The sequence below is a fragment of the Giraffa tippelskirchi genome, chromosome X (assembly GCF_054371585.1).
Source record: "Giraffa tippelskirchi isolate mGirTip1 chromosome X, T2T-mGirTip1v1.2.pri, whole genome shotgun sequence".
Classification (NCBI taxonomy): domain Eukaryota; kingdom Metazoa; phylum Chordata; class Mammalia; order Artiodactyla; family Giraffidae; genus Giraffa; species Giraffa tippelskirchi.
In genome coordinates this window covers 64,584,531-64,612,293 of record NC_137289.1, presented here as the reverse complement: position 1 = coordinate 64,612,293, position 27,763 = coordinate 64,584,531, and the positions used below count along the sequence as shown (strand labels likewise).

General features: G+C 37.8%; 1 protein-coding gene across 15 annotated transcripts in view; it reads left to right on the top strand.

The window, feature by feature from the left end:
* DIAPH2 (diaphanous related formin 2) overlaps window positions 1–27,763 on the top strand; it is a 952,992-nt gene that overhangs the window by 65,304 nt on the left and 859,925 nt on the right. For all 15 annotated transcript variants that reach the window (XM_081565323.1, XM_081565331.1, XM_081565339.1 and 12 more), the window contains 2 exons: window positions 2,753–2,929; window positions 26,713–26,817. In XM_081565323.1, the coding sequence (XP_081421449.1) occupies window positions 2,753–2,929; window positions 26,713–26,817 (282 nt within the window). The remainder of the gene's footprint in view (window positions 1–2,752; window positions 2,930–26,712; window positions 26,818–27,763) is intronic.

Below are 27,763 nucleotides of genomic sequence, written 5' to 3'. Positions count from 1 at the left end.
TAGCATATTATATTACTTATGCATGTTGCTTTTTTTATTAAAGTGGGTGGACATTAAAGCATTGATATATGTAACAATATAAAAAGTCTAGATGTTTATAAAGTACAGTAGATAGAAGAATTGTCAATAAAAAAAAGCAGATGTCTGCAAAAAAATCAGACTTTTCTTTTTTTGAATGTAAACAGAAACAATTGTATGAGATCTAAAAATAATTTTGATATTGCCATCCTGATACATACCTTAAGCAGTTAAAAAACCTATACAAATCTAACTCTGGAAAGCACAAATGTTTCCTTTCTCAATAGTCATGTAAATTGACCCTGAACATGTTAAATATTAACAGTAAAGGAAATTAATTTAAAATAGAAAGGAAGTTAAGTTCATTGTGTTAGTCAGAAATGTGCTATTAAATTTAAAATCCTGAAGTATTTTTGAGCTAAGTCTATTGTAGTAAAACTTATTAAAAGTTACGGGCTTAAAATTTAAATGTGCCCTTTAATAGCTAATTCCTTGGTGGCTCAGACGGTAAAGCATCTGCCTACAATGTGGGAGACCCAGGTTCGATCCCTGGGTCAGGAAGATCCCCTGGAGAAGGAAATGCCAACCCTCTCCAGTACTCTTGCCTGGAAAATCCCATGGATGGAGGATCCTGGTAGGTTACAGTCCATGGGGTTGCAAAGAGTCAGACATGACTGAGCGACTTCACTTAATAGCTAAACTTTTAAAAAAGGTATTTTAAGCAGTGTCATTTTTTTTCTCTGTGAAATTAACTATCTACAAATAATGTAGAATATTATTCATGATTTAAGGAAGTGAAAGTATATGGCCTAATTTTATTTTCTTATCAAGATATAGCTGAAAGCAAAAGCCAATTTTCTAGATCGAAGTAAATGGGATAGTGGAAGATCAAATATATATGTAAATAATACTATTCAGTGAAAATAAGCCAGCACTGCAAAGGTAAATATTAAGTGATATGAAGGGAAAGGAATAGAAATATGTTGATTTAATGGTCGATTGCATATTTAAATGCTTTTATGTCCACCACATCTTTTAGTAAAATTTGATTCTTGGTTATGTACTCAGCTTATTTGGGATTGCTTAATATTTTTTCTTGAGTTGTTTGAAGATATACTACATATCTAATCCAACTTAATTTTCCTCAGAGACTTTCAAATTTAAAAGAAAATTGGAAAATATAGAAGATGATTTGAAGAAGTGAATCTTTATGTGACCAACTGGACTAGGAACCAGGGACTTGTCAATTTAGCAAGTCACTTTTTCTGTGAAATGAAAGTCAACCTAGATGGTTTTCCAAGTTTCTTCCCAGCTCTAAAATATTATGATTTACATAATCTCTTTGTAAGCAACCGTGTACTAAGATCATTTTTGGAATCCTAAATAAGCTGCTTAAAACTGCTCATATTTCTTTCAAAGTACACCTTTTATTAAAAAAAAAGGTGTTCTTTGAATGAAAATAAAAGATATGTTTTTTTTTTTTTAATGCGGGTCAACAGTAGTTGACAAAATTGTGGTAAGAACGTCTGCAATGCTTTTTGTATTGTTGAAGTGATTTATAAGTACTTGGTAACATGGCAGTGACAGGCACTGACATCCTATCTAACATATCTGCTTTTTTGACATGAGCTGACAGTATGCATGTGCTTTTTAACAGAAACCAGAATAAAACTGAGTTGCATTCAGTTTTCTGGTCATTACTAATTTTTGATGTTCAACGTGCTGTGGTTTAAAACAGAATGGCCTATTTACAGGCAACTGGAGTTGTTAACTCACTTTATGTGAAATTGCAAGCTAATTATAAGAGATTGTGCATGAAATCAATGGTTCTGAGTCAATATCCGTAAAGTGGCAAGTTCTTCATAGTAGTGTTTTTAGGAATATGATATTTCTGTTTCTGTTATATTTCCAGAAAATGGAATGGATAATGTTTTTAATTTTGTTCTGCTTCCTTGTTGGTCCCACTTTTTAGGGAAGAAAAAGGTGAGGGTAATAATAGTAAAAACAGCAATAGTAATAAATAGCAGCTAAGTACACTACACATATATCTTTAGATCTCACAATAACTCTTTTCTTGCTTTCTCTCTCTCTCCTCCCTTCTTCCCTTCCCTTCCTTCCTTCCTTCTATATGTATTAACTTGTCACCCTATTTTAGAGATGAGGAGACAGTCGGATACCAAGGAGTTTGCACAGGGTAACCGACCTAGTGAACTGCAGATTCAAACTCAGGGAGTCTGGCTCCATAGTCCATATTCTTAACCATTATATTCTACCACTACATTGCCAAAGTGCTCACAGATACTTGTCACAATTATTTTGGCACTTTGAAGAAGAGAAATGTTAGTATAATTTCCCCCTTAGAATTGAATATTCTTTTCTTTTTCTTCCCTCATAGTTTCAAAGTTGCTGCCAAAGACACATTCTCCCTCAAACCACCACATGACTTTGAGACCAGACTTTTCTCACCTATTTACTGTGCAAAACAGCAGTGACAAGGACCTAAGTATCACTTTTGAGGAATACTTTTCACCCCCTAGATTTCTGAGGCTATCGAGCTACTTCAAGGTTTCACAGTAGTACATTCTCTAAGTGGAGCTTGCTGCTTAAAATAACATTTTGTCAAAAAGACAATAATAATATATATTATCCTAAGTGCCATCTTGATGTTTTGGTTCTTCATGTTGGTGATTCTTGATCTCTTCCTTAGGGCTTCTTGTTTTCTTTCTGTTTGCAGCGTGACCGAATTACAAGTTTCAGAAAATCTACTGTAAAAAAGGAAAAACTTCTTATCCAACATCCTCTTGATTCTCAAGTTGCGATGAATGAGTTTCCAGCTGCTCAGCCATTATATGATGAACGATCTTTGAATTTGTCCGAAAAGGAAGTACTGGATTTATTTGAAAAAATGATGGTAAGTTAGACCCCCTGATTTTGTTGTAATTTTCAAGTGCGTAGCACTGGGTTGTAAGTAGGGCTGTTTGTATGGACTGTGTTTATATCACATAAAGGAGAGGCCAGAAACTTGTTGATATAACAAAACTGTTTTTGAAAGTATCTGGTTTTTTGAGCTATAACATGTTTGTCTCTTCCATATGAGCTCCTAAAAGCAGAGGCTGTCTTATTTATTTTCATTCTCTGTATTCAGTAGTCTATGGCACATTGGATCAGTTTTTTAACTATCTAATTTGTGTTTCTCTTCTATAAAGCAAAACAGGCCTAAGTCCACTTCTCTGAAAACAATATAAGGTATCTTGTTAGGTATATGAAGTAGAGTTTAGAGGACACAGTGTTATAAAAAAAAAAATAGAGGAGACAGAAGAATTAATTCCTCCAAGTTTGTTTTATTATCAATAGTCATGCCATCTATATTTTCTGGCATGCTTCTTATATTAAATATTTTCTAGTTTGTGGTCTGGATTATTTCTTAGATAATAAATATAATATTTTGATTTTTCAGCAGTTTATAGTAAGAGGAGAGATGAGGTTTCAGGCCAAAGTATTGGAGTTTCAGCTTCAACATCAGTCCTTCCAATGAACACCCAGGACTGATGTCCTTTAGGATGGACTGGTTGGATTTCTTTGCAGTCCAAGGGACTCTCAAGAGTCTTCTCTAACACCACAGTTCAAAAGCATCAATTCTTCGGCGTTCAGCTTTCTTTATAGTCCAACTCTCACATCCATACATGACTACTGCAAAAACCATAGCCTTGACTAGACGGACCTTTGTTGACAAAGTAATGTCTCTGCTTTCTAATATGCTATCTAGGTTGGTCATAACTTTCCTTCCAAAGAGTAAGCGTCTTTTAATTTCATGGCTGATCACCATCTGCAGTGATTTTGGAACCCCCCAAAATAAAGTCAGCCTCTGTTTCCCCATCTATTTGCCATGAAGTGATGGGACCGGATGCCATGACCTTAGTTTTCTGAATGTAGAGCTTTAAGCCAACTTTTTCACTCTCGTCTTTCACTTTCATCAAGAGGCTCTTTAGTTAGTTCTTCTTCACTTTCTGCCATAAGGGTGGTGTCATCTACATATCTGAGGTTACTGATATTTCTCCCGGCAATCTTGATTCCAGCTTGTGCTTCCTCCAGCCCAGCATTTTTCCCATTCTATTGTTTTCCTCTATTTCTTTGCATATTAAGGCTTAAGAAGAGGCTAAAGAAATTGGTTCTGTAACTTGCCTAAGCTAATAAGGGGTCGAGGTGAAAGTTAAGTTTAGGTAGACAAAAATCTAAAACATTGGCTTTTTGGTAATTTCCATCTTTAGTAATGTTTCATTTAAGCTAAATTTAAATTTTATACATTTTCCTTGCACACATACTCAGTGGAAGTAGAAGGCAACTCAGAGGTACACTGCCTCACAGATAAAACCAACTTGAGATGGAAAGTTGTTTTTTTACAAGTTATTGCTTTTTATAGACCATTACTTATAAAGAAGGAGGCCCACAGTTTAGTAATGGAAAACTGTTAAATGCTGTTTTCAAAGTTGATTGAGTTAACACTCTTAAGTCTTTCTCTTTCTAAAACATAGAAGTAAATTTCTAGATATGAAATTTCCCTTTTTTTTTATTCTTTGTAGACATCCTTCCGTGAACAAATAATGTGATAGATGTTCTTACAATAATGTAATTGATGGCTATTATGACAATCTTATCTCTCTTGATTCTCATCCTTCGTTGTGCTATTCCTCTTACCAGATATTTTAGACTTTAGAGAACTACAGAAGTTTAGACCATTGGGCCCAAACACCTTGTATGTGTTTTAGGATAACATACCTTGAGGTATGAGGCATTTAAAATAATTGCATAAAATATCACATTATACACAGAAAAAGAGTATGAGATGCTTGACAAGAAATATGTAAAAATTGCAATATAATTTATTATTTGGGATTTCTGGGTGACAATATATTTTGGTGAAACTTTTGGTGAAAGGCTTAAATAATGAAAGGTAACGTTCAAATAAATCCTCATTACTCTGATAATTGAAATTGTTGTTCTATATGAGGATCATATCTGTCAGCAGCAGTTCTCCCTGTAGAGGCTTGTAGATGTAAATAATAGGAAAATATTGGGCTCAATCTGAAATTAGTATAGATTTTTTTTAAAGAAAGTATTAATTCTTTGATTACTGTAACTTTTATTTAGCTACTAATAGCTCGTTTCAAAAATAACTTGACACTTTATAACCAAGTAAAATCCTGGAACAAGTCCAGTTAACTGAAAGATCCTGACAGGTTTTACTTTACCACTGAGGTCAGTTCAGTTCAGTCGCTCAGTGCTTTCTGGCTCTTTGCGACCCCATGGAATGCGGCAAGCCAGGCTTCCCTGTCTATCACCAGCTCCAAGAGCTTACTCAAACTCATGTCCATCGAGTTGGTGATGCCATCCAACCATATCATCCTCTGTTGTCCCCTTTTCCTCCTGCCTTCAATCTTTCCTAGCAGCAGGGTCTTTTCCAATGAGTCAGTTCTTTGCATCAGGTGGCCAAACTATTGGAGTTGCAGCTTCAGCATCAGTTCTTCCAATGAATATTCAGGACTGATTTCCTTTAGGATGGACTGGTTGGATCTCCTTGCAGTCCAAGAGACTCTCAAGAGTCTTCTTCATCACCACAGTTCAAAAGCATCAATTCTTTAGCACTCAGCTTTCTTTATAGTCCAACTCTCACATCCATACATGACTACTGGAAAAACCATAGCTTTGACTAGATGGACCTTTGTTGGTAAGGTAATGTCTCTGCTTTTTAATATGCTGTCTAGGTTGGTCATAGCTTTTTTTCCATGGAGCAAGCATCTTTTAATTTCATGGCTGCAGTCACCATGTGCAGTGATTTTGGAGCCCAAGAAAATAAAGTCTGTCACTGTTTCCATTGTTTCCCCATCTATTTGCCATGAAGTGATGCGACTGGATGCCATGGTCTTAGTTTTCTGAATGTGGAGTTTTAAGCCAACTTTTTCACTTTCCTCTTTCACTTTAATCAAGAATCTCTTTAGTTCTTCTTTGCTTTCTGCCATAAGGATGGTGTCATCTGCATATCTGAGGTTATCGATATTTCTCCTGGCAATCTTGATTCCAGCTTGTGCTTCATCCAGCCTGACATTTTGTGTGATGTACTCTGCATCTAAGTTAAATAAGCAGGATGACAATATACAGCTTTGATGTACTTCTTTCCCAATTTGTAACCAGTCTGTTGTTCCATATCCAGTTCTAACTCTTGCTTCTTGACCTGCATATAGATTTCTCAGGAGGCAGGTCAGGTGGTCTGGTATTCCCATCTCTTTAAGAATTTTCCACAGTTTGTTGTGATCCACACAGTCAAAGTTGATTACTAATGTACCATTGGGGCTTCCCAGGTGGCGCTAGTGGTAAAGAACCCTCCTGCCAACACAAGAGATGAGAGAGACATGGGTTCAATCCTTGGGTCAGGAAGATGTCCTGAAGAAGGGCATGGCAGCCCACTCCAGTATTCTTGCCTGGGAAATCCCATGGACAGAGGACCCTGGTGGGCTACAGTCCATAGGGTCGCAAAAAGTCAGACAAGACTGAAGTGACTTAGCATGCACGCATGCATGTACCATTGACACTGACGTCTGTTCTATGCATTGATATGCCAGGTTCTGTATTGTCGCTGCTCAAGGCGTTAAGTAATAGGCAGATTTTTGGAGTAATGGTACCAATGGCTATTGCTGACAGATGTAAAGCTCCAAATTTGAAACTTTTAGATGATTGCTTATTTCATGGAGCACACACTGTTTATTAGCAGTCTTCAGTAGTTTGTAAAAATCGATTTTTCACTTGGAGTGTGGTCTTGCCTATTAATTGAAGATTAGAAAGTGTTTTTTTTAATTAAAATTTTCAAGAATGAAAAAAACCCACACTTGTTTTTATATGATTTTTGTTATTACCCGCATGGGGTAAATTATACTTGCTCTTTAAGATTCCTGTTCCCCTTTTCAGCCCAGTCATGTTTTCAAATCTTCCACAGTGGGTAAAGGTAGTCAGATCAAAGCAAGAATATTTCTTCCACATTTTTGGGAGCGTAACTTTAAAAGATGACTGAATTGTCATAATATTACATATCACCTTTAACCCCAAATTCAAATTTGAATGAGGTTCGTATTCATTGTGTTTCTCAGGTTAATCAGGGACATTTTGTGTTGTCTGTAATTAGGGTTGGTGAAATATCTCCTCCCTTAAACTTTAAATATAAGGAAATTTATAATGCTGTAATTGAGTAACTATTCAACATGTTAAGATATCATAGCCTTTGAGCTTACTGAGACTAACTGAGCTGGTCTTTGTACATTGAGTATACCAATTAAGGATTATTAAATGTTTAATAGCAATAGCTTGTTTTTATCCAAACTGAATTAATGAAATTAGAGCAAGGAGAGAAATGTGTCTGGACGCTGTCCATTTCCTTTTGAATATTATTGCCCTTTTATATCCAACTGTTCTTTTTTTTTTTTGGCTTGGGGGATAGGGGGTTTCCATTTTAAGCTTAAAAAATAAACATTTAGAGATGTCTTGGAAGTTCAAATTGGAATTTAATTTGTTTTAGCTAGTATAATGATTTATTGAGTGGACTTCCAGCTTGCATTGGTCACATTAGATTCCTATAGATATGTCTATGGGAACTGTGTTCTTATATAGGTAAATAAATAGTTTAATTGTGTACAAAAGATGAGGCTAGTGATAATTTATGATTAATTTCTAGGCATACGTCATTTCAATTTCAGTCATTTTTTAAAATAATTTTTATTTATTATTTTTGACTGTGCTGGGTCTTCATTACTGCAAGGTTTTTGTCTAGTTGTGACAAGTGTGGCCTCTTCTCTAGTTGTGGTGTGAGGGCTTCTTATTATGCTGGCTTCTCTTGTTATAGCTCCTGGGCTCCAGAGCACAGGCTTAGAAATTGTGCATGGGCTTAGTTGCTCCAAGGCATGTGGGCTCCTCCTGGATCAGGGATTGAACCCGTGACTCCTGCATTGGCAGGCAAATTCTTTACCACTGGGCCACCAGGGAAGCTCCTCAATTTCAGTTACTAAAGGCAATGCAAATGTGATGTTTTATACTTTGTTTCCATTCAGCAATTTACATTAATGTATTTTGCATTTTGGCATAATTTAATGAGAGTGTAGTTATATGCAATAAATACTAAATTATCTGTCCTATACTCCATGTGGTAGAACTCTTGTAAAGAATCCCAATGCTTTTCATTTTGTTCTCTTACTTTTGCTTTTCATCATTTTGAGAGCCAGTTTGACTTTGGACCCTAGGTGTTGTCCATGACTGCTATCATGGCTTTCTTTGTCACCAAACACCAGTCTTTTAGGAGTTGATTAGCCTGGATGAGAAGCTCTTAGTGTTCTCAGCATGTAGGTACTTAGTCGTGTCTGACCGTTTGTGACCCTATGGTCTGTGGCCCGCCAGGCTCCTGTGTCCATGGAATTCTCCAGGCAAGAATACTGGAGCGGGTTGTCATTTTCTACAGCAGGGGATCTTTCCAACCCAGGGACTGAACCCACATCTCCTGCGTTGCAAGTGGATTCTTTACTGCTGAGCCACCGGGGAAGCTCGCTCTCAGCATAAGTAATTTTAATTAAAGGTCAAGTTACTGTAAAACAGTTATTGGTAGCATAGGTCTCAAAATCTATAATAGGGCATGGAGATAGTTTTCAGGAATGGCTAGATCCTTAGAAATTGTCTTCTTAGCCTACTTTCCATTTTTTATATTCATATTTCCAATATCTTTACTCCTTGTCATTGGACTGAGAGAACACCAGCATCATATCTAGTCATTTTATTTTCTTAAGCACACTCACTCCCAAATAAAGCATGTAAAGGAGGAGCAAAACTATTTACGTAGATCTCAAAGGTAACTAAATCTGGGTCACTTTTAAATTTTCTTCGCAAATACAATTCTCACCAAAGGTTCACAACTGAGGGAGTAGTAGGCTAGAGGTACAGGAAGAGAAACTAAAGGAACTAGGTTTGCAAATTTTCTCTTATTGTAGCTAATAAACTTCACAATTCATTGCTTCTGTCTCTTCTGATTTGTACATAGAAATGTTCCCTAAGAGGTTTTTTTATTTGTGTTTGAAAAGTTCCACTAGTGTTTTTTTTTTTTTTTTTTTTTTGCTGTGAAGGCATTTTCACAACCATGTCTTGATGTGTACAGTGTGCCAGGTCATGTGCTACCTGCTGGAAGTACACAGATTAATGCAGTTCCTGCCTTGCCCCCAAAGAGCCCAGAATTTAGTCAAGGAGACAAGCAAGTAAACATAAGGTTTCCATGGTAATAGGACAGCTGTGAATAGGCTTTTGTGAGTACTTAACCCAGCACAAGGGCTCAGGGAGGAAACAGAAGATCTGAATATCCTGTGAGACCCAGTGTCACTTCTGAGTTTTCAGTTTTAATTTTTTGACATTAAAGCGTTCTCAAAATTTGAATGACTTAATTCATCAAGGTCCAATGCCTTCTATATGCCAGGCGCTGTTAAGCTCTGAGGAGAGAGAGCAGAGAACAACTTAAGGAAAATCCCTACTGTCTCTGGTGGCTCAGATGGTAAAGAATCCACCTGCAATGAGGGAGACCTGGGTTCAATCCCTGGGTTGGGAAGATCCCCTGGAGGAGGGCATAGCAACCCATACCAGTATTCTTGACTGGAGAGTCCCCATGGACCAAGGAGCCTGGCAGGCTACAGTCCATGGGGTTGCAAAGAGTTGGACACGACTAAGTGACTAAGCACACAACTGTTGGGAAAAATAGAAGAAAAAAGCAAAGACAAATTTCTGTGTCATGGAGAAGTTTATTTGACAACTCTCTACTGAGTGCCAGATACTTTGTTAGATGCAGGGGAACATAAAGATGACAAAGACACTATCCCAGCTTCTGGGGTTTTAGTTTGTATGAGTTTTATACTTTTTATATTTTTTAATAGTTTTTATATTTTTAAATGGTTGCAGAAAATCAAAAGAAGACTGTTTCAGGGCACATGAAAAATTGTGAAATTCAGTGTTCATGAACACAATTTTGTTGAATGCAGCCACAGCCATTTGTTTACATATTGTTGGTGGCTCCTTTTGCACTGTGGAGTTTGGTAGTTGTGACAAAGTCCCTGTGACCTGCAAAGCATAAAACATTTACTGTCTGGCCCTTTACAGAGAAAGTGTCAACCTCTGGACTAGTGTAGTAGTCTCTAAACTTTCTGATTTCCTATCCTGTTAGAAAAAATATATGTTTGAGCAAGTAACCCGAACATACTTTACTTAAAAAAAATATACCCACATGTATGTACTAATACTTTGTATAAAGTACACACATAGAAAAGGATGAGAACATGCAAAGAACAAGATTTTTAGGTGATTTTAAATGAGTTTATTTATTAATGGTGTAAAAGCCTTTGCTGTCGTGATTAATAACGTTTTAGTGAGAGCAGTGTCATTGTGTCATTATTTTTTATGTCTCGTTTAAAAAAAGAGACTAATTAGAAGGTTTAGTTCCAAGTCCATTTTATTTTGATACTTGATTTAATGTCTCTTATAGTTGAAACACAGATCTGACGATACATAGGTCCAAGTGGAACAAGAACATCGTTAGCTACACTTATTAAATCATAGTATTAACTTTGCTCATTCCAATCCATGAATCGAGCTAAGGTTTTCTACTGAACCACGACTAGTAAATTTCCATCTCCCTTGGTGACAGTCAGTTGTTCTTGAAACTTATCTGAAGTGTTGCATTTTTATATTTGCAAATAAATGGGTTCTAAATGGGGTTTGAAAAACAGGCTTCACTATATGTCATCAGGGACATGGGCCCTTTGCATTCTTCCTTCCATATCCTTAACGTGTAGACCCTCGTCCCCATGTTTATCTAATCATATCTGCTGCAGACATTGCACCTGATGCCTGGAAAAAGGAGGAAGATTTGAGTCATGAAAGGATGAAGGAGACCCACCTGGCAGCTGGGTCTGCCGGTGTGTGGCTTTTTCAGTGAGGTTCATTTGAAGCAGTTACTTTCTCACCAGCAGTTAAACTGTTAAGGGATTGCTTGTCCTTTTTGAATGAAAAATGCCCATCATGTGAAATTTCAGAAGTTTTAAAAATCTTTGTCTTGAGATAGCCAGAAATCTCTCTGTAAGATACGTGTTATCATTCTCACTTTCTATCTCATTTTAAAATATTGTAAATATTCTGCTGTATTTTAAATATCTTGCTATTATTAATAAAAAAACCCCTACATTCTAATGTATTTTGGTTTCAACTTCTTGCAGTGGTTTGGATTTTATATGTGGGGCAAACTTCCTTACTTAGGAATGCTTCTCACTTATAGTTTTTTCATAAAATATCCTTTTATTAAATAAATCATTTATTTTGGCAATATGTTTTCTCAGATTGTTCCACTAGTGACTCAAAGAAATGTAGTTTTTATATTTTATTATTGAAACATCCAGTAAATAATATTACCTGAGTTGTTTAAAAGGAAAAACAGCTGTATTTTCATTCAACTGTATGATAAACCTCCCACACTGAGTAATTTTTCTAATACTTGCTCTAGCAAATTTTCAGCAGTGATTTCTGTATGTCTTCTGACAGTATTGGCTGACAAAATAATGCATTTTAGTTTACTACCGGAGAAGGCAATGGCACCCCACTCCAGTACTCTTGCCTGGAAAATCCCATGGATGGAGGAGCCTGGTAGGCTACAGTCCATGGGGTCGCTAAGAGTCAGACACAACTGAAGCGACTTCACTTTCACTTTTCCCTTTCATGCACTGGAGAAGGAAATGGCAACCCACTCCAGTATTCTTGCCTGGAAAATCCCATGGACAGAGGAGCCTGGTAGGCTACAGTCCATGGGGTCGCTAAGAGTCAGACACAACTGAAGTGACTTAGCAGCAGCAGCAGCAGCAGTTTACTACCATGTTGTTTTGCATGTATTATCTCAGCTTCTTCTACCAAGTGTTCCTCCAATGTCATGGGACCTTTTGTCTTTTGCTATTAAAGAAAGAAAACATTCAAGAGAGGCTTCTAAATGTGTGTCATTAAGTTTACAAAATTTCACTAAGTACTGGATTGCATATCACATGATTCTAATTATTGCTGAGAAAATCAGAAAAGCTTCCTTCATGCTCTAGATGTTTGGATTTTAAATGGTCTGTAAGTTTGAGGTAGCTTTAGGGCATGGCAACCCACTCCAGTATTCTTGCCTGGAGAATCCCCATGGACAGAGGAGCTTGTCAGGCTACAGTTCATGGGGTCACAAAGAGTTGGACACAACTGAACGACGAAGCACAGTGCAGCTAATATATCATTAGCTATATTTTAAGGTACAGTGTGCACATAAAGTGAGAGTCATCAATGATAATTGATAATTTCAGATTGTTACATTAGTAACTTTTAATCTTGCGGGACCAGCTTCTTATTATTTGTTTGTTATTTTTAACATACGATATGACTGAGGAAAGGCTCAAACTTCTGTGTAGGAAATACAACAATCTAGTATTTTCTTGTTGCCCTGTACTTGCATTATTGGTACTATCTTATTATCCTCAATATGTTGTCTTTGCAGGAATCTTTTAAAGGTACTTTTCTATTTTGTTGTTGTTTTGAGGACTGACTTAGCTAAAACTAGGTAAAATAGCCTGTAAGTTCACTTAACCAAGTACTTGTAAACTGTGAGTACATTGTGGTACGCTGACAGTGAGGAAAACATGGGTTGTGAATACCCTACTCTTCCTTTGACATAATTCATATACCGTTTGGAGCTATGGATCCAGTGAGGGATTCAGTATTATTCTGACATTAAATATTAAGGTTTATTTTCTTGTATTTCGAATACACATCAATGTTTCAAAAGCCACAGGTGATGCTTTAAGTAATATTTGAACTCTGGAAACCACTGGTTGAATGTTGAACTCAGGATTAAGGATTATGGGAGAGTGAATTTGTGTTTCCCAAAAGCTAGATAGACATTCTAAATTTACCTTCTTGATGCTGAAGAGGTATATGTAGATGATCATAGTTGGTTTCCTGCAATAAGACCTGAAACCAGAAATAGCTGAAGACTTTTTGTGCAGTACTCAGTAACATTCATTTAATTTCATACCCCGCCCCCCCACCAACCCCTGGCTTTTGGCTCCATACTATTTGTAGAGATAATGTATTTGGACAATTTTTTTCCTTTGTTTTCCATACAGACTTTTATATGTTATATCAGTTCAGTTCAGTTCAGTCGCACAGTAGTGTCCGACTCTTTGCGACCCCATGAACTGCAGCACGCCAGGCTCGCTGTCCATCACCAACTCCCGGAGTCTACCCAAACCCATGTCCATCGAGTCGGTGATGCCATCCAACCATCTCATCCTCTGTCGTCCCCTTCTCCTCCCGCCCCCAATCCTACCCAGCATTAGGGTCTTTTCCAATGAGTCAACCCTTCGCATGAGGTGCCCAAAGTATTGGAGTTTCAGCTTCAACATCAGACCTTCCAATGAACACCCAGGATTGATCTCTTTTAGGATGGATTGATTGGATCTCCTTGCAGTCCAAGGGACTCTCAAGAGTCTTCTCCAACACCACAGCTCAAAAGCATCAATTCTTCGGCGCTCAGCTTTCTTCACCGTCCAACTCTCACATCCATACATGACCACTGGAAAAACCATAGCCTTGACTAGACGGACTTTTGTTGGCAAAGTAATGTCTCTGCTTTTAAATATGCTATCTAGGTTGGCCATAACCTTCCTTCCAAGGAGTAAGCGTCTTTTAATTTCATGGCTGCAATCCCATCAGCAGTGATTTTGGAGCCCCAAAAAATAAAGTATGACACTGTTTCCACTGTTTCCCCATCTATTTCCCATGAAGTGATAGGACCAGATGCCGTGATCTTACTTTTCTGAACGTTGAGCTTTAAGCCAACTTTCTCACTCTCCTCTTTCACCTTCATCAAGAGGCTCTTTAGTTCTTCGTCACTTTCTGCCATAAGGGTGGTGTCATCCGCATATCTGAGGTTATTGATATTTCTCCCGGCAATCTTGATTCCAGCTTGTGTTTCTTCCAGCCCAGCGTTTCTCATGATGTACTCTGCATATAAGTTAAATAAGCAGGATGACAATATACAGCCTTGACGTACTCCTTTTCCTATTTGGAACCAGTCTGTTGTTCCATGTCCAGTTCTAACTGTTGCTTCCTGACCTGCATACAGGTTTCTCAAGAGACAGGTCAGATGGTCTGGTATTCCCATCTCTTTCAGAATTTTCCACAGTTTATTGTGATCCACACAGTCAAAGGCTTTGGCATAGTCAATAAAGCAGAAATAGATGTTTTTCTGGAACTCTCTTGCTTTTTCGATGATCCAGCGGATATTGGCAATTTGATCTCTGGTTCCTCTGCCTTTTCTAAAACCAGCTTGAAGATCTGGAAGTTCACGGTTCACGTATTGCTGAAGCCTGGCTTGGAGAATTTTGAGCATTACTTTGCTAGCATGTGAGATGAGTGCAATTGTGCGGTAGTTTGAGCATTCTTTGGCATTGCCTTTCTTTGGGATTGGAACGAAAACTGACCTCTTCCAGTCCTGTGGCCACTGCTGAGTTTTGCAGATTTGCTGGCATATCGAGTGCAGCACTTTCACAGCATCACCTTTGAGGATTTGAAATAGCTCAACTGGAATTCCATCACCTCCACTAGCTTTGTTTGTAGTGATGCTTTCTAAGGCCCATTTGACTTCACATTCCAGGATATCTGGCTCTAGGTGAGTGATCACACCATCGTGATTATCTGGGTCGTGAAGATCTTTTTTGTACAGTTCTTCTGTGTATTCTTGCCACCTCTTCTTAATATCTTCTGCTTCTGTTAGGTCCATACAATTTCTGTCCTTTATCGAGCCCATCTTTGCATGAAATGTTCCTTTGGTATCTCTAATTTTCTTGAAGAGATCTCTAGTCTTTCCCATTCTGTTGTTTTCCTCTATTTGTTTGCACTGATCGCTGAGGAAGGCTTTCTTATCTCTCCTTGCTATTCTTTGGAACTCTGCATTCAGATGGGAATATCTTTCCTTTTCTCCTTTGCTTTTCACTTCTCTTCTCTTCCCAGCTATCTGTAAGGCCTCCTCAGACAGCCATTTTGCTTTTTTGCATTTCTTTTCCATGGGGATTTTCTTGATCCCTGTCTCCTGTACAATGTCACGAACCTCTGTCCATAGTTCATCAGGCACTCTATCAGGTCTAGTCCCTTAAATCTATTTGTCACTTCCACGGTATACCCATAAGGGATTTGATCTAGGTCATACCTGAATGGTCTAGTGGTTTTCCCTACTTTCTTCAATTTAAGTCTGAGTTTGGCAATAAGCAGTTCATGATCCGAGCCACAGACTGCTCCCGGTCTTGTTTTTGCTGACTGTATAGATCTTCTCCATCTTTGGCTGCAAAGAATATAATCAATCTGATTTTGGTGTTGACCATCTGGTGATGTCCACGTGTAGAGTCTTCTCTTGTGTTGTTGGAATAGGGTGTTTGCTATTACCAGTGCGTTCTCGTGGCAAAACTCTCTTAGCCTTTGCCCTGCTTCATTCTGTACTCCAAGGCCAAACTTGCCTGTTACACCAGGTGTTTCTTGACTTCCTACTTTTGCATTCCAGTCCCGTATAATGAAAAGGACATCTTTTTTGGGTGTTAGTTCTAAAAGGTCTTGTAGGTCTTCATAGAATCGTTCAACTTCAGCTTCTTCGGCATTACTGGTTGGGGCATAGACTCGTGATATTGAATGGTTTGCCTTGGAAACGAACAGAGATCATTCTATCATTTTTGAGATTGCATCCAAGTACTGCATTTCGGACTGTTTTGTTGACCATGATGGCTACTCCATTTCTTCTAAGGGATTCTTGCCCACAGTAGTAGATATAATGGTCATCTGAGTTAAATTCACCCATTCCAGTCCATCTTAGTTTGCTGATTCCTAGAATGTCGACGTTCACTCTTGCCATCTCCTGTTTGACCACTTCCAATTTGCCTTGATTCATGGACCTAACATTCCAGGTTCCTGTGCAATATTGCTCTTTACAGCATCGGACTTTGCGTCTGTCACCAGTCACATCCACAGTTGGGTATCATTTTTGCTTTGGCTCCATGCCATCATTCTTTCTGGAGTTATTTCTCCACTGATCTCCATTAGTATATTGGGCACCTACTGGCCTGGGGAGTTCATCTTTCAGTGTCCTACATTTTTGCCTTTTCATACTGTTCATGGGGTTCTCAAGGCAAGAATACTGAACTGGTTTGCCATGCCCTTCTCCAGTGGACCACAATCTGTCAGACCTCTCCACTATGACCCATCCGTCTTGGGTGGCCCCACATGGCATGGCTTAATTTCATTGAGATAGACAAGGCTGTGGTCCATGTGATCAGATTAGCTAGTTTTCCCTGTCGGCCGCCGCCCCCGGCTCCCGGCCCGCCCTAGTGCCTGTTGGCCACCACCCCAGGCCCCCCGGCCCGGCCTAGGCCCTGTCGGTCGCCGCCCCCGGCCCCCGGCCCCCGGCAGGTCCTAGCCCCTGTCGGCCGCCGCCCCCGGCCCCAGGCCCCCGGCTCCCGGCCCGCCCTAGCCCCTGTCGGCCGCCGCCCCTGGCCCCCGGACCCTGGCCCGTCCTGACCTGGCCCCTCTCGTCCGTCCGCGAAGAGTAAAACCACAATTTTTATATATGTTATATAGCTACAGTCTATAAAGGTAAACTTAACTGTATCATATGAAGACATGAGGTGGTTAATTAATACCAGGTACAATTGGCCAATTAGCTACTTATGTGGAATATCCCTGATGCTGTTATTGGAATTTTAAAAAGATGTTCTATCCTTTCTAGTTCACAGAAGTTAGAGGAATTACATGTAGAACATATCTTGATATGAACATTTCTTTAGAAAAGAACAAAGAAATAAAGTTGCTGTATAACATAGGGAGCTCAACTTGGTGTTCTGTGGCATCCTAGAAGGGTGGGATGAGGTGTGAAGTGGTAGGGAGGTTCAAGAGTGAGGGAACATATACATACCTATGACTGATTCATGTTTATGTATGGCAGAAACCAATACAACAGTGTAAAGCAATTATCCTCCAATTAAAAATAAATAAATTCCATGTTGATGTTTGACAGAAAACAAGAAAATTCTGTAATTATCCTTGGATTCAAAAATAAATAAATTTTTAAAAATTAAAAAAACCTTAACAACAAACATTACCAAATAAGCAGATGGATAAATGAAGAAAAAGAAATAAATGTTGTAAAAATCCATTAATTTGTAATCTTAAAATAATCAAAGATAACTATAATTGCTGTTCATGTTAGGGTATTTTTTGGAGGTACGGTATAATTGGCTTATTCTCTTCAGGGGTACAGATCCCCTTAAAATAGAAGTTAAGGAATACTTGAGTGACTTCCCTGGTAGTCCAGTGGTTAAGACTCCACACTCCCAGCGCAAGGGACCTGGGTTTGATCCCTGGTCAGGGAACTAGATCCTGCATGCCACAACTAACAGCCCACACATAGCATAAAGATCACGTGTCCTACAGCTAAAACCTGGCATACATAGCCAAATAGATTAAAAAAAAATTTTTTTTGAATACTTACTATTGAGAAGCAGAAGGAAGAGGGCAAGCATTTGATGGTGAAGTCAAGTTCAGATTTAAAAACAGCAACTGGAAAACTCAGTCTTAAACTGGAATCAGTATACGTTGCAGAAACAGAAGCAGTTACTTTATAGAAAGTACATAGAAATTTATAGCAACTTTATAGAAAGAAAAGCAAGTATTCTTATAGGGAAGGAAGAGATGTAACAACATATATGATTGACATTTACCTCTCATAAAGCAAGTCAGAAAAACAATGGAAGGCTAGGAAAATAAAAAATGATGCTAGAAGATGAGCAAGTTAAAAAAAGTATATTGTCATCTATTTAAAGATTTATGGGAGGTGAGAGGGAGAAGGAGAGAATGAGAATGAATGAGAGTACAAGTGAATGAATAGGCAGCTGGTTCAACTTTTAACCTTCTTGTTTGACTCTATTCTTATATGGTTTCTCAGTAACAGCTGTAAGAATACAATGTTTATTTGCTGAAGGAATGAAGGAGGTTGTCTGTAATGAGAAAATTGCATCATAGCATAACTGGTAGGAGAATAATTGATTTAGTGTTTACAAATATGGCTTGATGCTAATACATTACAAATATTATAAGTGGTCAGTTACTTCATCGTTGTTTAAATTGCAAAATACTACAATTCTTCTCATGTTGTGGAAGTATTGAAATAAATTTTCAATACAGTAAAAGCTTGCTTTTGTGTTCTGAGTACTATAAGAACTCCGTCTGTTTAACATTACTGTATGTAAAATAGATAACCAACAAAGACCTACTGTATAGTACAGGGGAATATACTCAATATCTTGTAATAAAGTATAATGGCGAAGAATCTGAAAACGTGTGTGTGTGTGTGTATGTATATCAGTTCAGTTCAGTCGCTCAGTCGTGTCCGACTCTCTGCGACCCCATGAATTGCAGCACACCAGGCCTCTCTGTCCATCACCAACTCCCGGAGTCTACCCAAACCCATGTTCATCGAGTCGGTGATGCCATCCAACCATCTCATCCTCTGTCGTCCCCTTCTCCTCCCGCCCCCAATCCTACCCAGCATTAGGGTCTTTTCCAATGAGTCAACCCTTCGCATGAGGTGCCCAAAGTATTGGAGCTTCAGCTTAAACATCAGACCTTCCAAGGAACACCCAGGATTGATCTCTTTTAGGATGGATTGATTGGATATCCTTGCAGTCCAAGGGACTCTCAAGAGTCTTCTCCAACACCACAGTTCAAAAGCATCAATTCTTTGGCGCTCAGCTTTCTTCACCGTCCAACTCTCACATCCATACATGACCACTGGAAAAACCATAGCCTTGACTAGACGGACTTTTGTTGGCAAAGTAATGTCTCTGCTTTTAAACATGCTATCTAGGTTGGCCATAACCTTCCTTCCAAGGAGTAAGCGTCTTTTAATTTCATGGCTGCAGTCACCATCAGCAGTGATTCTGGAGCCCAAAAACGTAAAGTCTGACACTGTTTCCACTGTTTCCCCATCTATTTCCCATGAAGTGATGGGACCAGATGCCATAATCTTAGTTTTCTGAACGTTGAGCTTTAAGCCAACTTTTTCACTCTCCTCCTTCACCTTCATCAAGAGGCTCTTTAGTTCTTCGTCACTTTCTGCCATAAGGGTGGTGTCATCCGCATATCTGAGGTTATTGATATTTCTCCCGGCAATCTTGATTCCAGCTTGTGTTTCTTCCAGCCCAGCGTTTCTCATGATGTACTCTGCATATAAGTTAAATAAGCAGGGTGACAATATACAGCCTTGACGTACTCCTTTTCCTATTTGGAACCAGTCTGTTGTTCCATGTCCAGTTCTAAGTGTTGCTTCCTGACCTGCATATAGGTTTCTCAAAAGACAGGTCGGATGGTCTGGTATTCCCATCTCTTTCAGAATTTTCCACAGTTTATTGTGATCCACACAGTCAAAGGCTTTGGCATAGTCAATAAAGCGGAAATAGATGTTTTTCTGGAACTCTCTTGCTTTTTCGATGATCCAGCGGATATTGGCAATTTGATCTCTGGTTCCTCTGCCTTTTCTAAAACCAGCTTGAAGATCTGGAAGTTCACGGTTCACGTATTGCTGAAGCCTGGCTTGGAGAATTTTGAGCATTACTTTGCTAGCATGTGAGATGAGTGCAAATGTGCGGTAGTTTGAGCATTTTTTGGCATTGCCTTTCTTTGGGATTGGAACGAAAACTGACCTTTTCCAGTCCTGTGGCCACTGCTGAGTTTTCCAAATTTGCTGGCATATCGAGTGCAGCACTTTCACAGCATCACCTTTGAGGATTTGAAATAGCTCAACTGGAGTTCCATCACCTCCACTAGCTTTGTTCGTAGCGATGCTTTCTAAGGCCCACTTGACTTCACATTCCAGGATGTCTGGCTCTAGGTGAGTGATCACACCATCGTGATTATCTGGGTCGTGAAGATCTTTTTTGTACAGTTCTTCTGTGTATTCTTGCCACCTCTTCTTAATATCTTCTGCTTCTGTTAGGTCCATACCATTTCTGTCCATTATCGAGCCTATCTTTGCATGAAATGTTCCTTTGGTATCTCTAATTTTCTTGAAGAGGTCTCTAGTCTTTCCCAATCTGTTGTTTTCCTCTATTTGTTTGCACTGATCGCTGAGGAAGGCTTTCTTATCTCTCCTTGCTATTCTTTGGAACTCTGCATTCAGATGAGAATATCTTTCCTTTTCTCCTTTGCTTTTCACTTCTCTTCTCTTCCCAGCTATCTGTAAGGCCTCCTCAGACAGCCGTTTTGCTTTTTTGCATTTCTTCTCCATGGGGATTTTCTTGATCCCTATCTCCTGTACAATGTCACGAACCTCTGTCCATAGTTCATCAGGCACTCTATCTATCAGGTCTAGTCCCTTAAATCTATTTGTCACTTCCACTGTATACTCATAAGGGTTTTGATCTAGGTCATACCTGAATGGTCTAGTGGTTTTCCCTACTTTCTTCAATTTAAGTCTGAATTTGGCAATAAGCAGTTCATGATCTGAGCCACAGTCTGCTCCTGGTCTTGTTTTTGCTGACTGTATAGAGCTTCTCCATCTTTGGCTGCAAAGAATATAATCAATCTGATTTTGGTGTTGACCATCTGGTGATGTCCATGTGTAGAGTCTTCTCTTGTGTTGTTGGAATAGGGTATTTGCTATTACCAGTGCGTTCTCTTGGCAAAACTCTCTTAGCCTTTGCCCTGCTTCATTCTGTACTCCAAGGCCAAACTTGCCTGTTACGCCAGGTGTTTCTTGACTTCCTACTTTTGCATTCCAGTCCCCTATAATGAAAAGGACATCTTTTTTGGGTGTTAGTTCTAGAAGGTCTTGTAGGTCTTCATAGAACCGTTCAACTTCAGCTTCTTCGGCGTTACTGGTCGGGGCATAGCCTGGAATATACTCAATATCTTGTAATAAAGTATAATGGCGAAGAATCTGAAAACGTGTGTGTGTGTGTATGTATATATATATATATATATATATATTTATAAAACTGAATCACTTTACTGTATACCTGTAACTAATACAACGTTGTAAATCAACTATATTTCAATAAAAATTAAGAAAATTCAGTGTGTTTAGTAGTAGTTTCATATTCAATTACATTGTTCAGAATTAGTATTGAATTATGAATATTGCTCTATTTAGTTTTACGATTCTATTATAAAGCTGGAGTTAATGATTTGGAAGTATTAGCTGCCTAATTAGTAGTATGCTGCTGCTTTGTGTAAGAATAAGATAAGTCATTATGGTCTCCTCTGTTCGTGTGAATGGTACCTATTCCCAATCAACCTATGCAGCAGATTTATAGGGATAAAAATGTTTGTGGCCGTAAAGCAAATTAAAGTATTTAGAGAAAAATTCCTAAATATCTCATTGGTTCAGCAAATATTTATTAAATTCTTGGTGCATTTCAGGATTGCATACTCTTTGCGTGGGAATACAAAGATAAAAAAAGAACCTAGTTTCTGCCCTCAGTTTAGAGTTTAAGGTAGATGGATTTATTACAGGGTTTCATTTTAAGTGCTATAGTATAGGAAATTAATATGGAAGAAAAGCATGAAGATGGTCACTTCTAAACGAGGTGCTTTGAGGGAAATCTGAAGAATTAATTAGCAGAGTTATATGAGTTAGCCTGATATGGGTTTGGGTAGGGTGGGAGGAGATGGGAGTAATAGAGGGAGAGGGTGGTGAAGTTGACAGCATTCTAGGCAGAGAGAACAGCATCATGAACGAGGTAATGGAAATGTGTAAGAGCATAGTGTGTGTAGAAAAACGAATAATCTTGTGTTATTCAAACACAAGGGGTAAGATGAACAGTGGTAATGAAAGAAATGAGACTAGCGAAGTAATAATAACATGAACATGAAAAATAACACGAACATTCTTTGACGGCTAGCTAATATACACCAGTCTTGGGTGCATGATCGCACTTAATCTTGACATTCCTCTGAGGTCTGTATTCTCCATATTCTCATTATTATCCTGCCTGCCTCCATGATTCTACTCTTGATAGCATGATCTTTGCCCTTTGTCATTAAAAATTGAATTGGAGGCATATGGTAACACAGAATGTATACTTATGGCTGATTCATGTTGAGGTATGACAGAAAACAACAAAATTCTGTAAAGCAATTATCCTTCAATAAAAAAATTGATTAAAAAAAAAGAAGTGTCACTGGAAGGCGAGCAGACTCTCTACGTAGAGATTGCCAATGGTGACATTGCCACACTCTAAGGCCTGACTGTGGAGTGTACAAGTACAGACACTCAATCTTGTCAGTGTTTCAGAGTTGATTCTACTTGGGGATACAGATTTATGCTATTTGCAGGAGACTATAATTTAACTAGAATGTTATGAGATGGTAGAGACATAGTCTAGCATATATGAGCACTATTTAGAGGTTTTGATGGAAACAAACACAATATGATTTAGCAGAATGATGTACTTGCCAATAAAGTCATAAAATCAGAGGCTGAATTGGGAAGTATAGTATTTCAAGGTGAAGGGCGTGGAAATCCTTTCCTTCCTTGGATTTATCAAACCACAGGGTATTTGAGAGAGATGCTGAACCATGTCACATGAAGATAAATTGAAACTGGTAGGTATACTTTAGCCTCAAGGAGAGAGTATTATCTTCATGTAATATTTACAGGTTCCTTTAGTTTATTCCATCTGTCCAATCTACCATCTCTCTTAGTTTGGACTCTTATTACTATTACTTGAGTTACTTCAATAGCCCAGATTATTAAACATAAGATAATTTATTCTGATTGATTTAAATAGAATATTTACACACACACACACACACACACACACACACACAGACACACACACACACACACACAGACACACACAGACACACACACACACACACACACACACACACACACACACACACACACACACACACATATACATACATACATACATAAAGAGATATGAACCAGGACTGCAAAACAGGCTCCAGGTAATCTAACTATAGGAATACCTTACAGAACCGCACAGCCAAAACATAATCTGATGAAGGAGCTGTTGCCACCCCAGAACCACTTTGTCAAATTGTTGTGATGAAAATGATGTGTCTGCTGCCATCAATTCCATATCCATGTCACCTCTGTTGCCACCCATGCTAGCAAAACATGGGTGAATCTACACCCCGTATGCATCTATTTCATGGATGACAACTAAGCTATCTTACTGTATTGTTATAAGGGATAGGGAGACTGACAAATGTGGTTTTCGTGGATTCTTCATTGGTGGGGCTGATACTGGGTGGGTGTTTAAAATTATAGTGGACATGTTCAAGTGCTATTGGGCAGCCAACAATGACAGAAGCCTACTGTGGTCTGGTAGCTAATCTCTTGGCCTTTACTCAGGTTTTTCTCCTCCTTCACGACCCAAATCCTGATGAAGACTTCTCTTTTGTCTTTCCCATCTGTCCTCTGTGTTCTAAGACATCCTGTACGTGCCTCTGTTATACTGATATGTTTGCTTATCGCTCTTCCCTACTATATGTGCTCAGTCACTCAGTCAGTCGTGTCCGACTTTGGGCGACCCCATGGACTATAGCCTGCCAGGCTCCTCTGTCCGTGGAAATTTTCCAGGCAAGAATACTGGAGTGGGTCGCCATTTCCCTCTCCATCCCTACTATACTATCAATTGTTTATTTTTATTAACTTAACAGACAAATTAGCATTTACTAAATATCAGGCATTGTTTTAAGAACTTCACAAATAATAACTCACTTAATTCATGGGCTCAAGGCACGCTTTCAAATTTTCACTCCCTACCTAGCATATTCTGTGGTGCATGGTAAAGTGAAAGTGTTAGTCGCTTGGTCATGTCCGACCCTGCAACCCCATGGACTGTAGCCCATTAGGCTCCTCTGTCCATGGAACCCTCCAGGCAAGAATACCGGTGTGGGTAGCCATTACCTTCTCCTTAGGTGGTGCATAGCATGAGTTCGGTAAACAAGTGAGTCAAAATTTAGAAAGTAGAGAAGAAAAAATAATGATATGATTTTGCCACCTTAATATGATGTTAGTATTTTGTTGTACATATTTCAGATCCAGCCCTCCAAAGTAAAACTTGGCAAAAGGCCTTCCTATGATGGGAAGTACTGAGTGTGGACGTAGTGAGTTCCCTGTTAGTTGAAGTTGACACAGAACATAGATAAGTATCTGTGGACTTTATAAAGTGCTATCCAGCCTCATTTCTGTGATTCTCACTTTGATTCAACAATGCTAGATCTAGCCTTTGAGAGAGAAAGAGCCTGGCTTCAAGTAAGTCATTAACAAGTAAGATATACAAATGAGAAATGAGATAAGATATGAAAAGTAGAGGTAGAGACAGTGATAAAGATGATTGGGAAGGGGGGTCAGGTATATATACATGAAATTTATAGATATTGATTGTGAATTTATCATTGTAGGAGTCACTGAAGTGGGTGCAACTATATATCATGAGATACTGGTGTCATTGAAGTTACTATTCAATACATAGATGCAGTTTGATTACTTTTTATAGATCCTTTGTTTTTCCCCCCACATTCTTATACATGATTTTTTAAAATTATTTTAGTATTTTTCTTTGTCCATTCGTTTAGTTGATTAAAAACTAGTAATGTTTAGAATTACTAAGCAAGTAAAGGGATAAAAATACTGATTTCTTGTTTTAAAAAATTGAGATACCATTCAGAAGCCATAAAATTCATCCTCTTAAAGTATACAGTTCAGTGTTTTTTTTTTTTGCTTCATGTATTCAAAGAGTTGTGCAACCATCACGACATTCACTCTTAGAACATTTTTATCACCCACAAATGAAACACCATACCTGTTGGCAGTCACACCCCAGTTCTCCCATCCCCTCTTGCTCTGCCCCTGAAAACCACTAATTCACAAATCTCTATAGATTTACCTGTTCTGGATATTTAATATAAATAGAATCATGTAATGTATGGCCTTTTGTGATTGGCTTCCTTCATTTAGCATAATGTGATTTCAAGTTTCATCCATGAAGTATAGAATGTATCAGTACTTCATTTCTCTTTGTGGCTGAATAATATTCCATTGTATGGACATATGACAATTTTTTATCCATTCATCATTTGATCGACATTTGAATTGTTTCCACTCTGTTTCTGCTATGAACATTCAAGTACAAGTTTTTGTGTGGACATATGTTTTCATTTGTCTTGGGTATAAGCTGAGTCATGTGGTAACTCTACGTATAACTTTTTGAGGAACTAGTAGACTGTTTTCCAAAGTGGCTGTATCATCTCATATCCTTACCATCAGTGTGTCAGGGTTCAAGTTTCTCCACATCCTCACCAACAATTGTTACTATCTTTTCTGTCATAGCCTTTATTACTGTGGGAGTGAAGCGGTGTCTCACTGTGGTTTTCCTTGGTGAATAGTGATGTTGAGCCTCATGTACTTATTGACCATTTGTATGACTTCTTTAGAGAAATGTCTGTTCAAATCCTTTGTCCACTTGTAGTTGGGTTATTTGTCTATTGTTGATTTGTATGGCTTCTTTTTATACTTTGGATACAAGCCCCATATCAGATGTATGACTTGTAAACATTTTCACACATACTGTATGTTGTCTTTTCATTTGATGTTGATTTTGGAGGTGTAGTCCTTTCCAACTTGGTTTTATGACCCTTCAAGTGTGTCTTAATATGTATCAGGGGTTAACATGAGTTTCAAAATGAAGAAAAAATGATTTATCTAGTGAAAATATTATATGTCTGTGTATCACAATGTAAAGGAACATTTCCAACCAAATCAAAGCTTATTGAACCTCAAAACGATGTGTTGTTGTAACTGAATATTTTTCTTTCCAGTTAGTGATCTTTGTTATCCCAATACAGGTAACTATGTTTCTGATTTTTTTTCCCAAATTCAGCAACTTCTCATGAATCTTTCTTCAGTGACATATTGTAGATATATATTTCCTATAATTTACAAATTATGTTTGCTCTTCTAGATAATAATTATCCTAAGGGAACATATGCCAAGTAGTAAAGTGCTTATTTGTTTATTTTTGCTATCAGGGCAAAAAAATAACTTTGCTAAGGCTGTATGATGTATATCTATGCTATAAACTGCCAGTTTATTCTGTGGAATAGTTAAAAACTTTTTCTTGTTTCTACTCATTGAGTAGGTAGCAATATGAACCATAAATATATGGTAAAATTTATATAACATTAGGGTATATAGAGTGAAAAATAATAGTGAAGGAGCCGAAAAATGATGGTTGTTGATAGTCAGAGCATGACTTACTATTTTAATACAGAGAACATTAATTTTTTTTCTTTTTGAAGCTTATTTTGTTGAGGTATAGTTGATTTACAGTGTTGTGTTAATTTGTACTGTACAGCACAGTGATTCAGTCATACATATAGATTCTTTGTCATATCATTTTCTATTATAGTTTATTGTACGATATTGAATATAGTTCCTTGTGATATACAGTAGAACTTTGTTGCTTAATATTTGTTAATCACCTTTGAAACTCATAAGCAGAAATTTGCTAATACAATAAATATTCTTTTTAACAGGAGGACATGAACCTTAATGAAGAGCGAAAAGCTCCTTTACGAAACAAAGATTTTACCACCAAGCGTGAGATGGTCGTCCAGTATATTTCTGCTACTGCCAAGTCTGTAAGTAGTGAGACTCTCCCAGCATCCATATAATGAGCTTAGCATTATCTGCTTAAAAGAAACAAACTTCAGATCTCCAAGTTCTTGCCTCAGGGTACTTATATAGACTTCATAAAAGAAGTGTATATAGGTACTTTAATACATTTTATGTATATTTCAAAACTCTTCTTAAAGAGAGATTTCCATTCTTATAAACAAAACAGACTAGGAATAGTTGGCTCTGAGTTAATCCGGTTTAATTTTGGAGCTGAGGTTTTGTGCACTTACTAACAAATAGCAGCAGTTTGTAGTTGTTCCACTTAATATACAATTTGTTCTAGGAACACTTCAGATTTTGAGGAAGGACAAACATAGCCCAGTCACAAGATTTAACTAAGTTTACATTTAAGCTATATGTCTGGTATTTGCTTACTTGAAATTTATAGCAATTTTTTTAATAAGCAGTTTGTTTTTATTTTTTGTGATGCTGCCTATGTAAACTACCTCATAATTGTTATTGTACAGCTTAATTTAACATAAAGGAAGGTGTTTAATGGGAACTTTAATGAAATCTGTTTGTTTGAGTCTCAAAAGAATTAAAAGTAGGATTCATTGAAAAGGCTTGTCTGCAGCAGGAAAAACTTCATTTTGCAGTGGAATATATTGCTTTGTTTATTTCCTAAAGTGCTTCCAAAAAGAGTCTGGAAGTTTGATTTATTTTTGTAAGAAAAAAAATTTTTTTGAAATAGCGGACTGTATCTTTTACATTTCTGTAAAGAAGAAGCTTTTCACAGAGTTCATAAAATCACTATGTATGTGTGTATATATAACATACATGTGTTGTATGTATATATATATATGTATATATATACACACACACAAAAACACACAGTGATTTTATGTTTCTGTGTGTGTATATTACACACATACATTTACATTTAAGGCATACATATTTTAAATTTAAAAA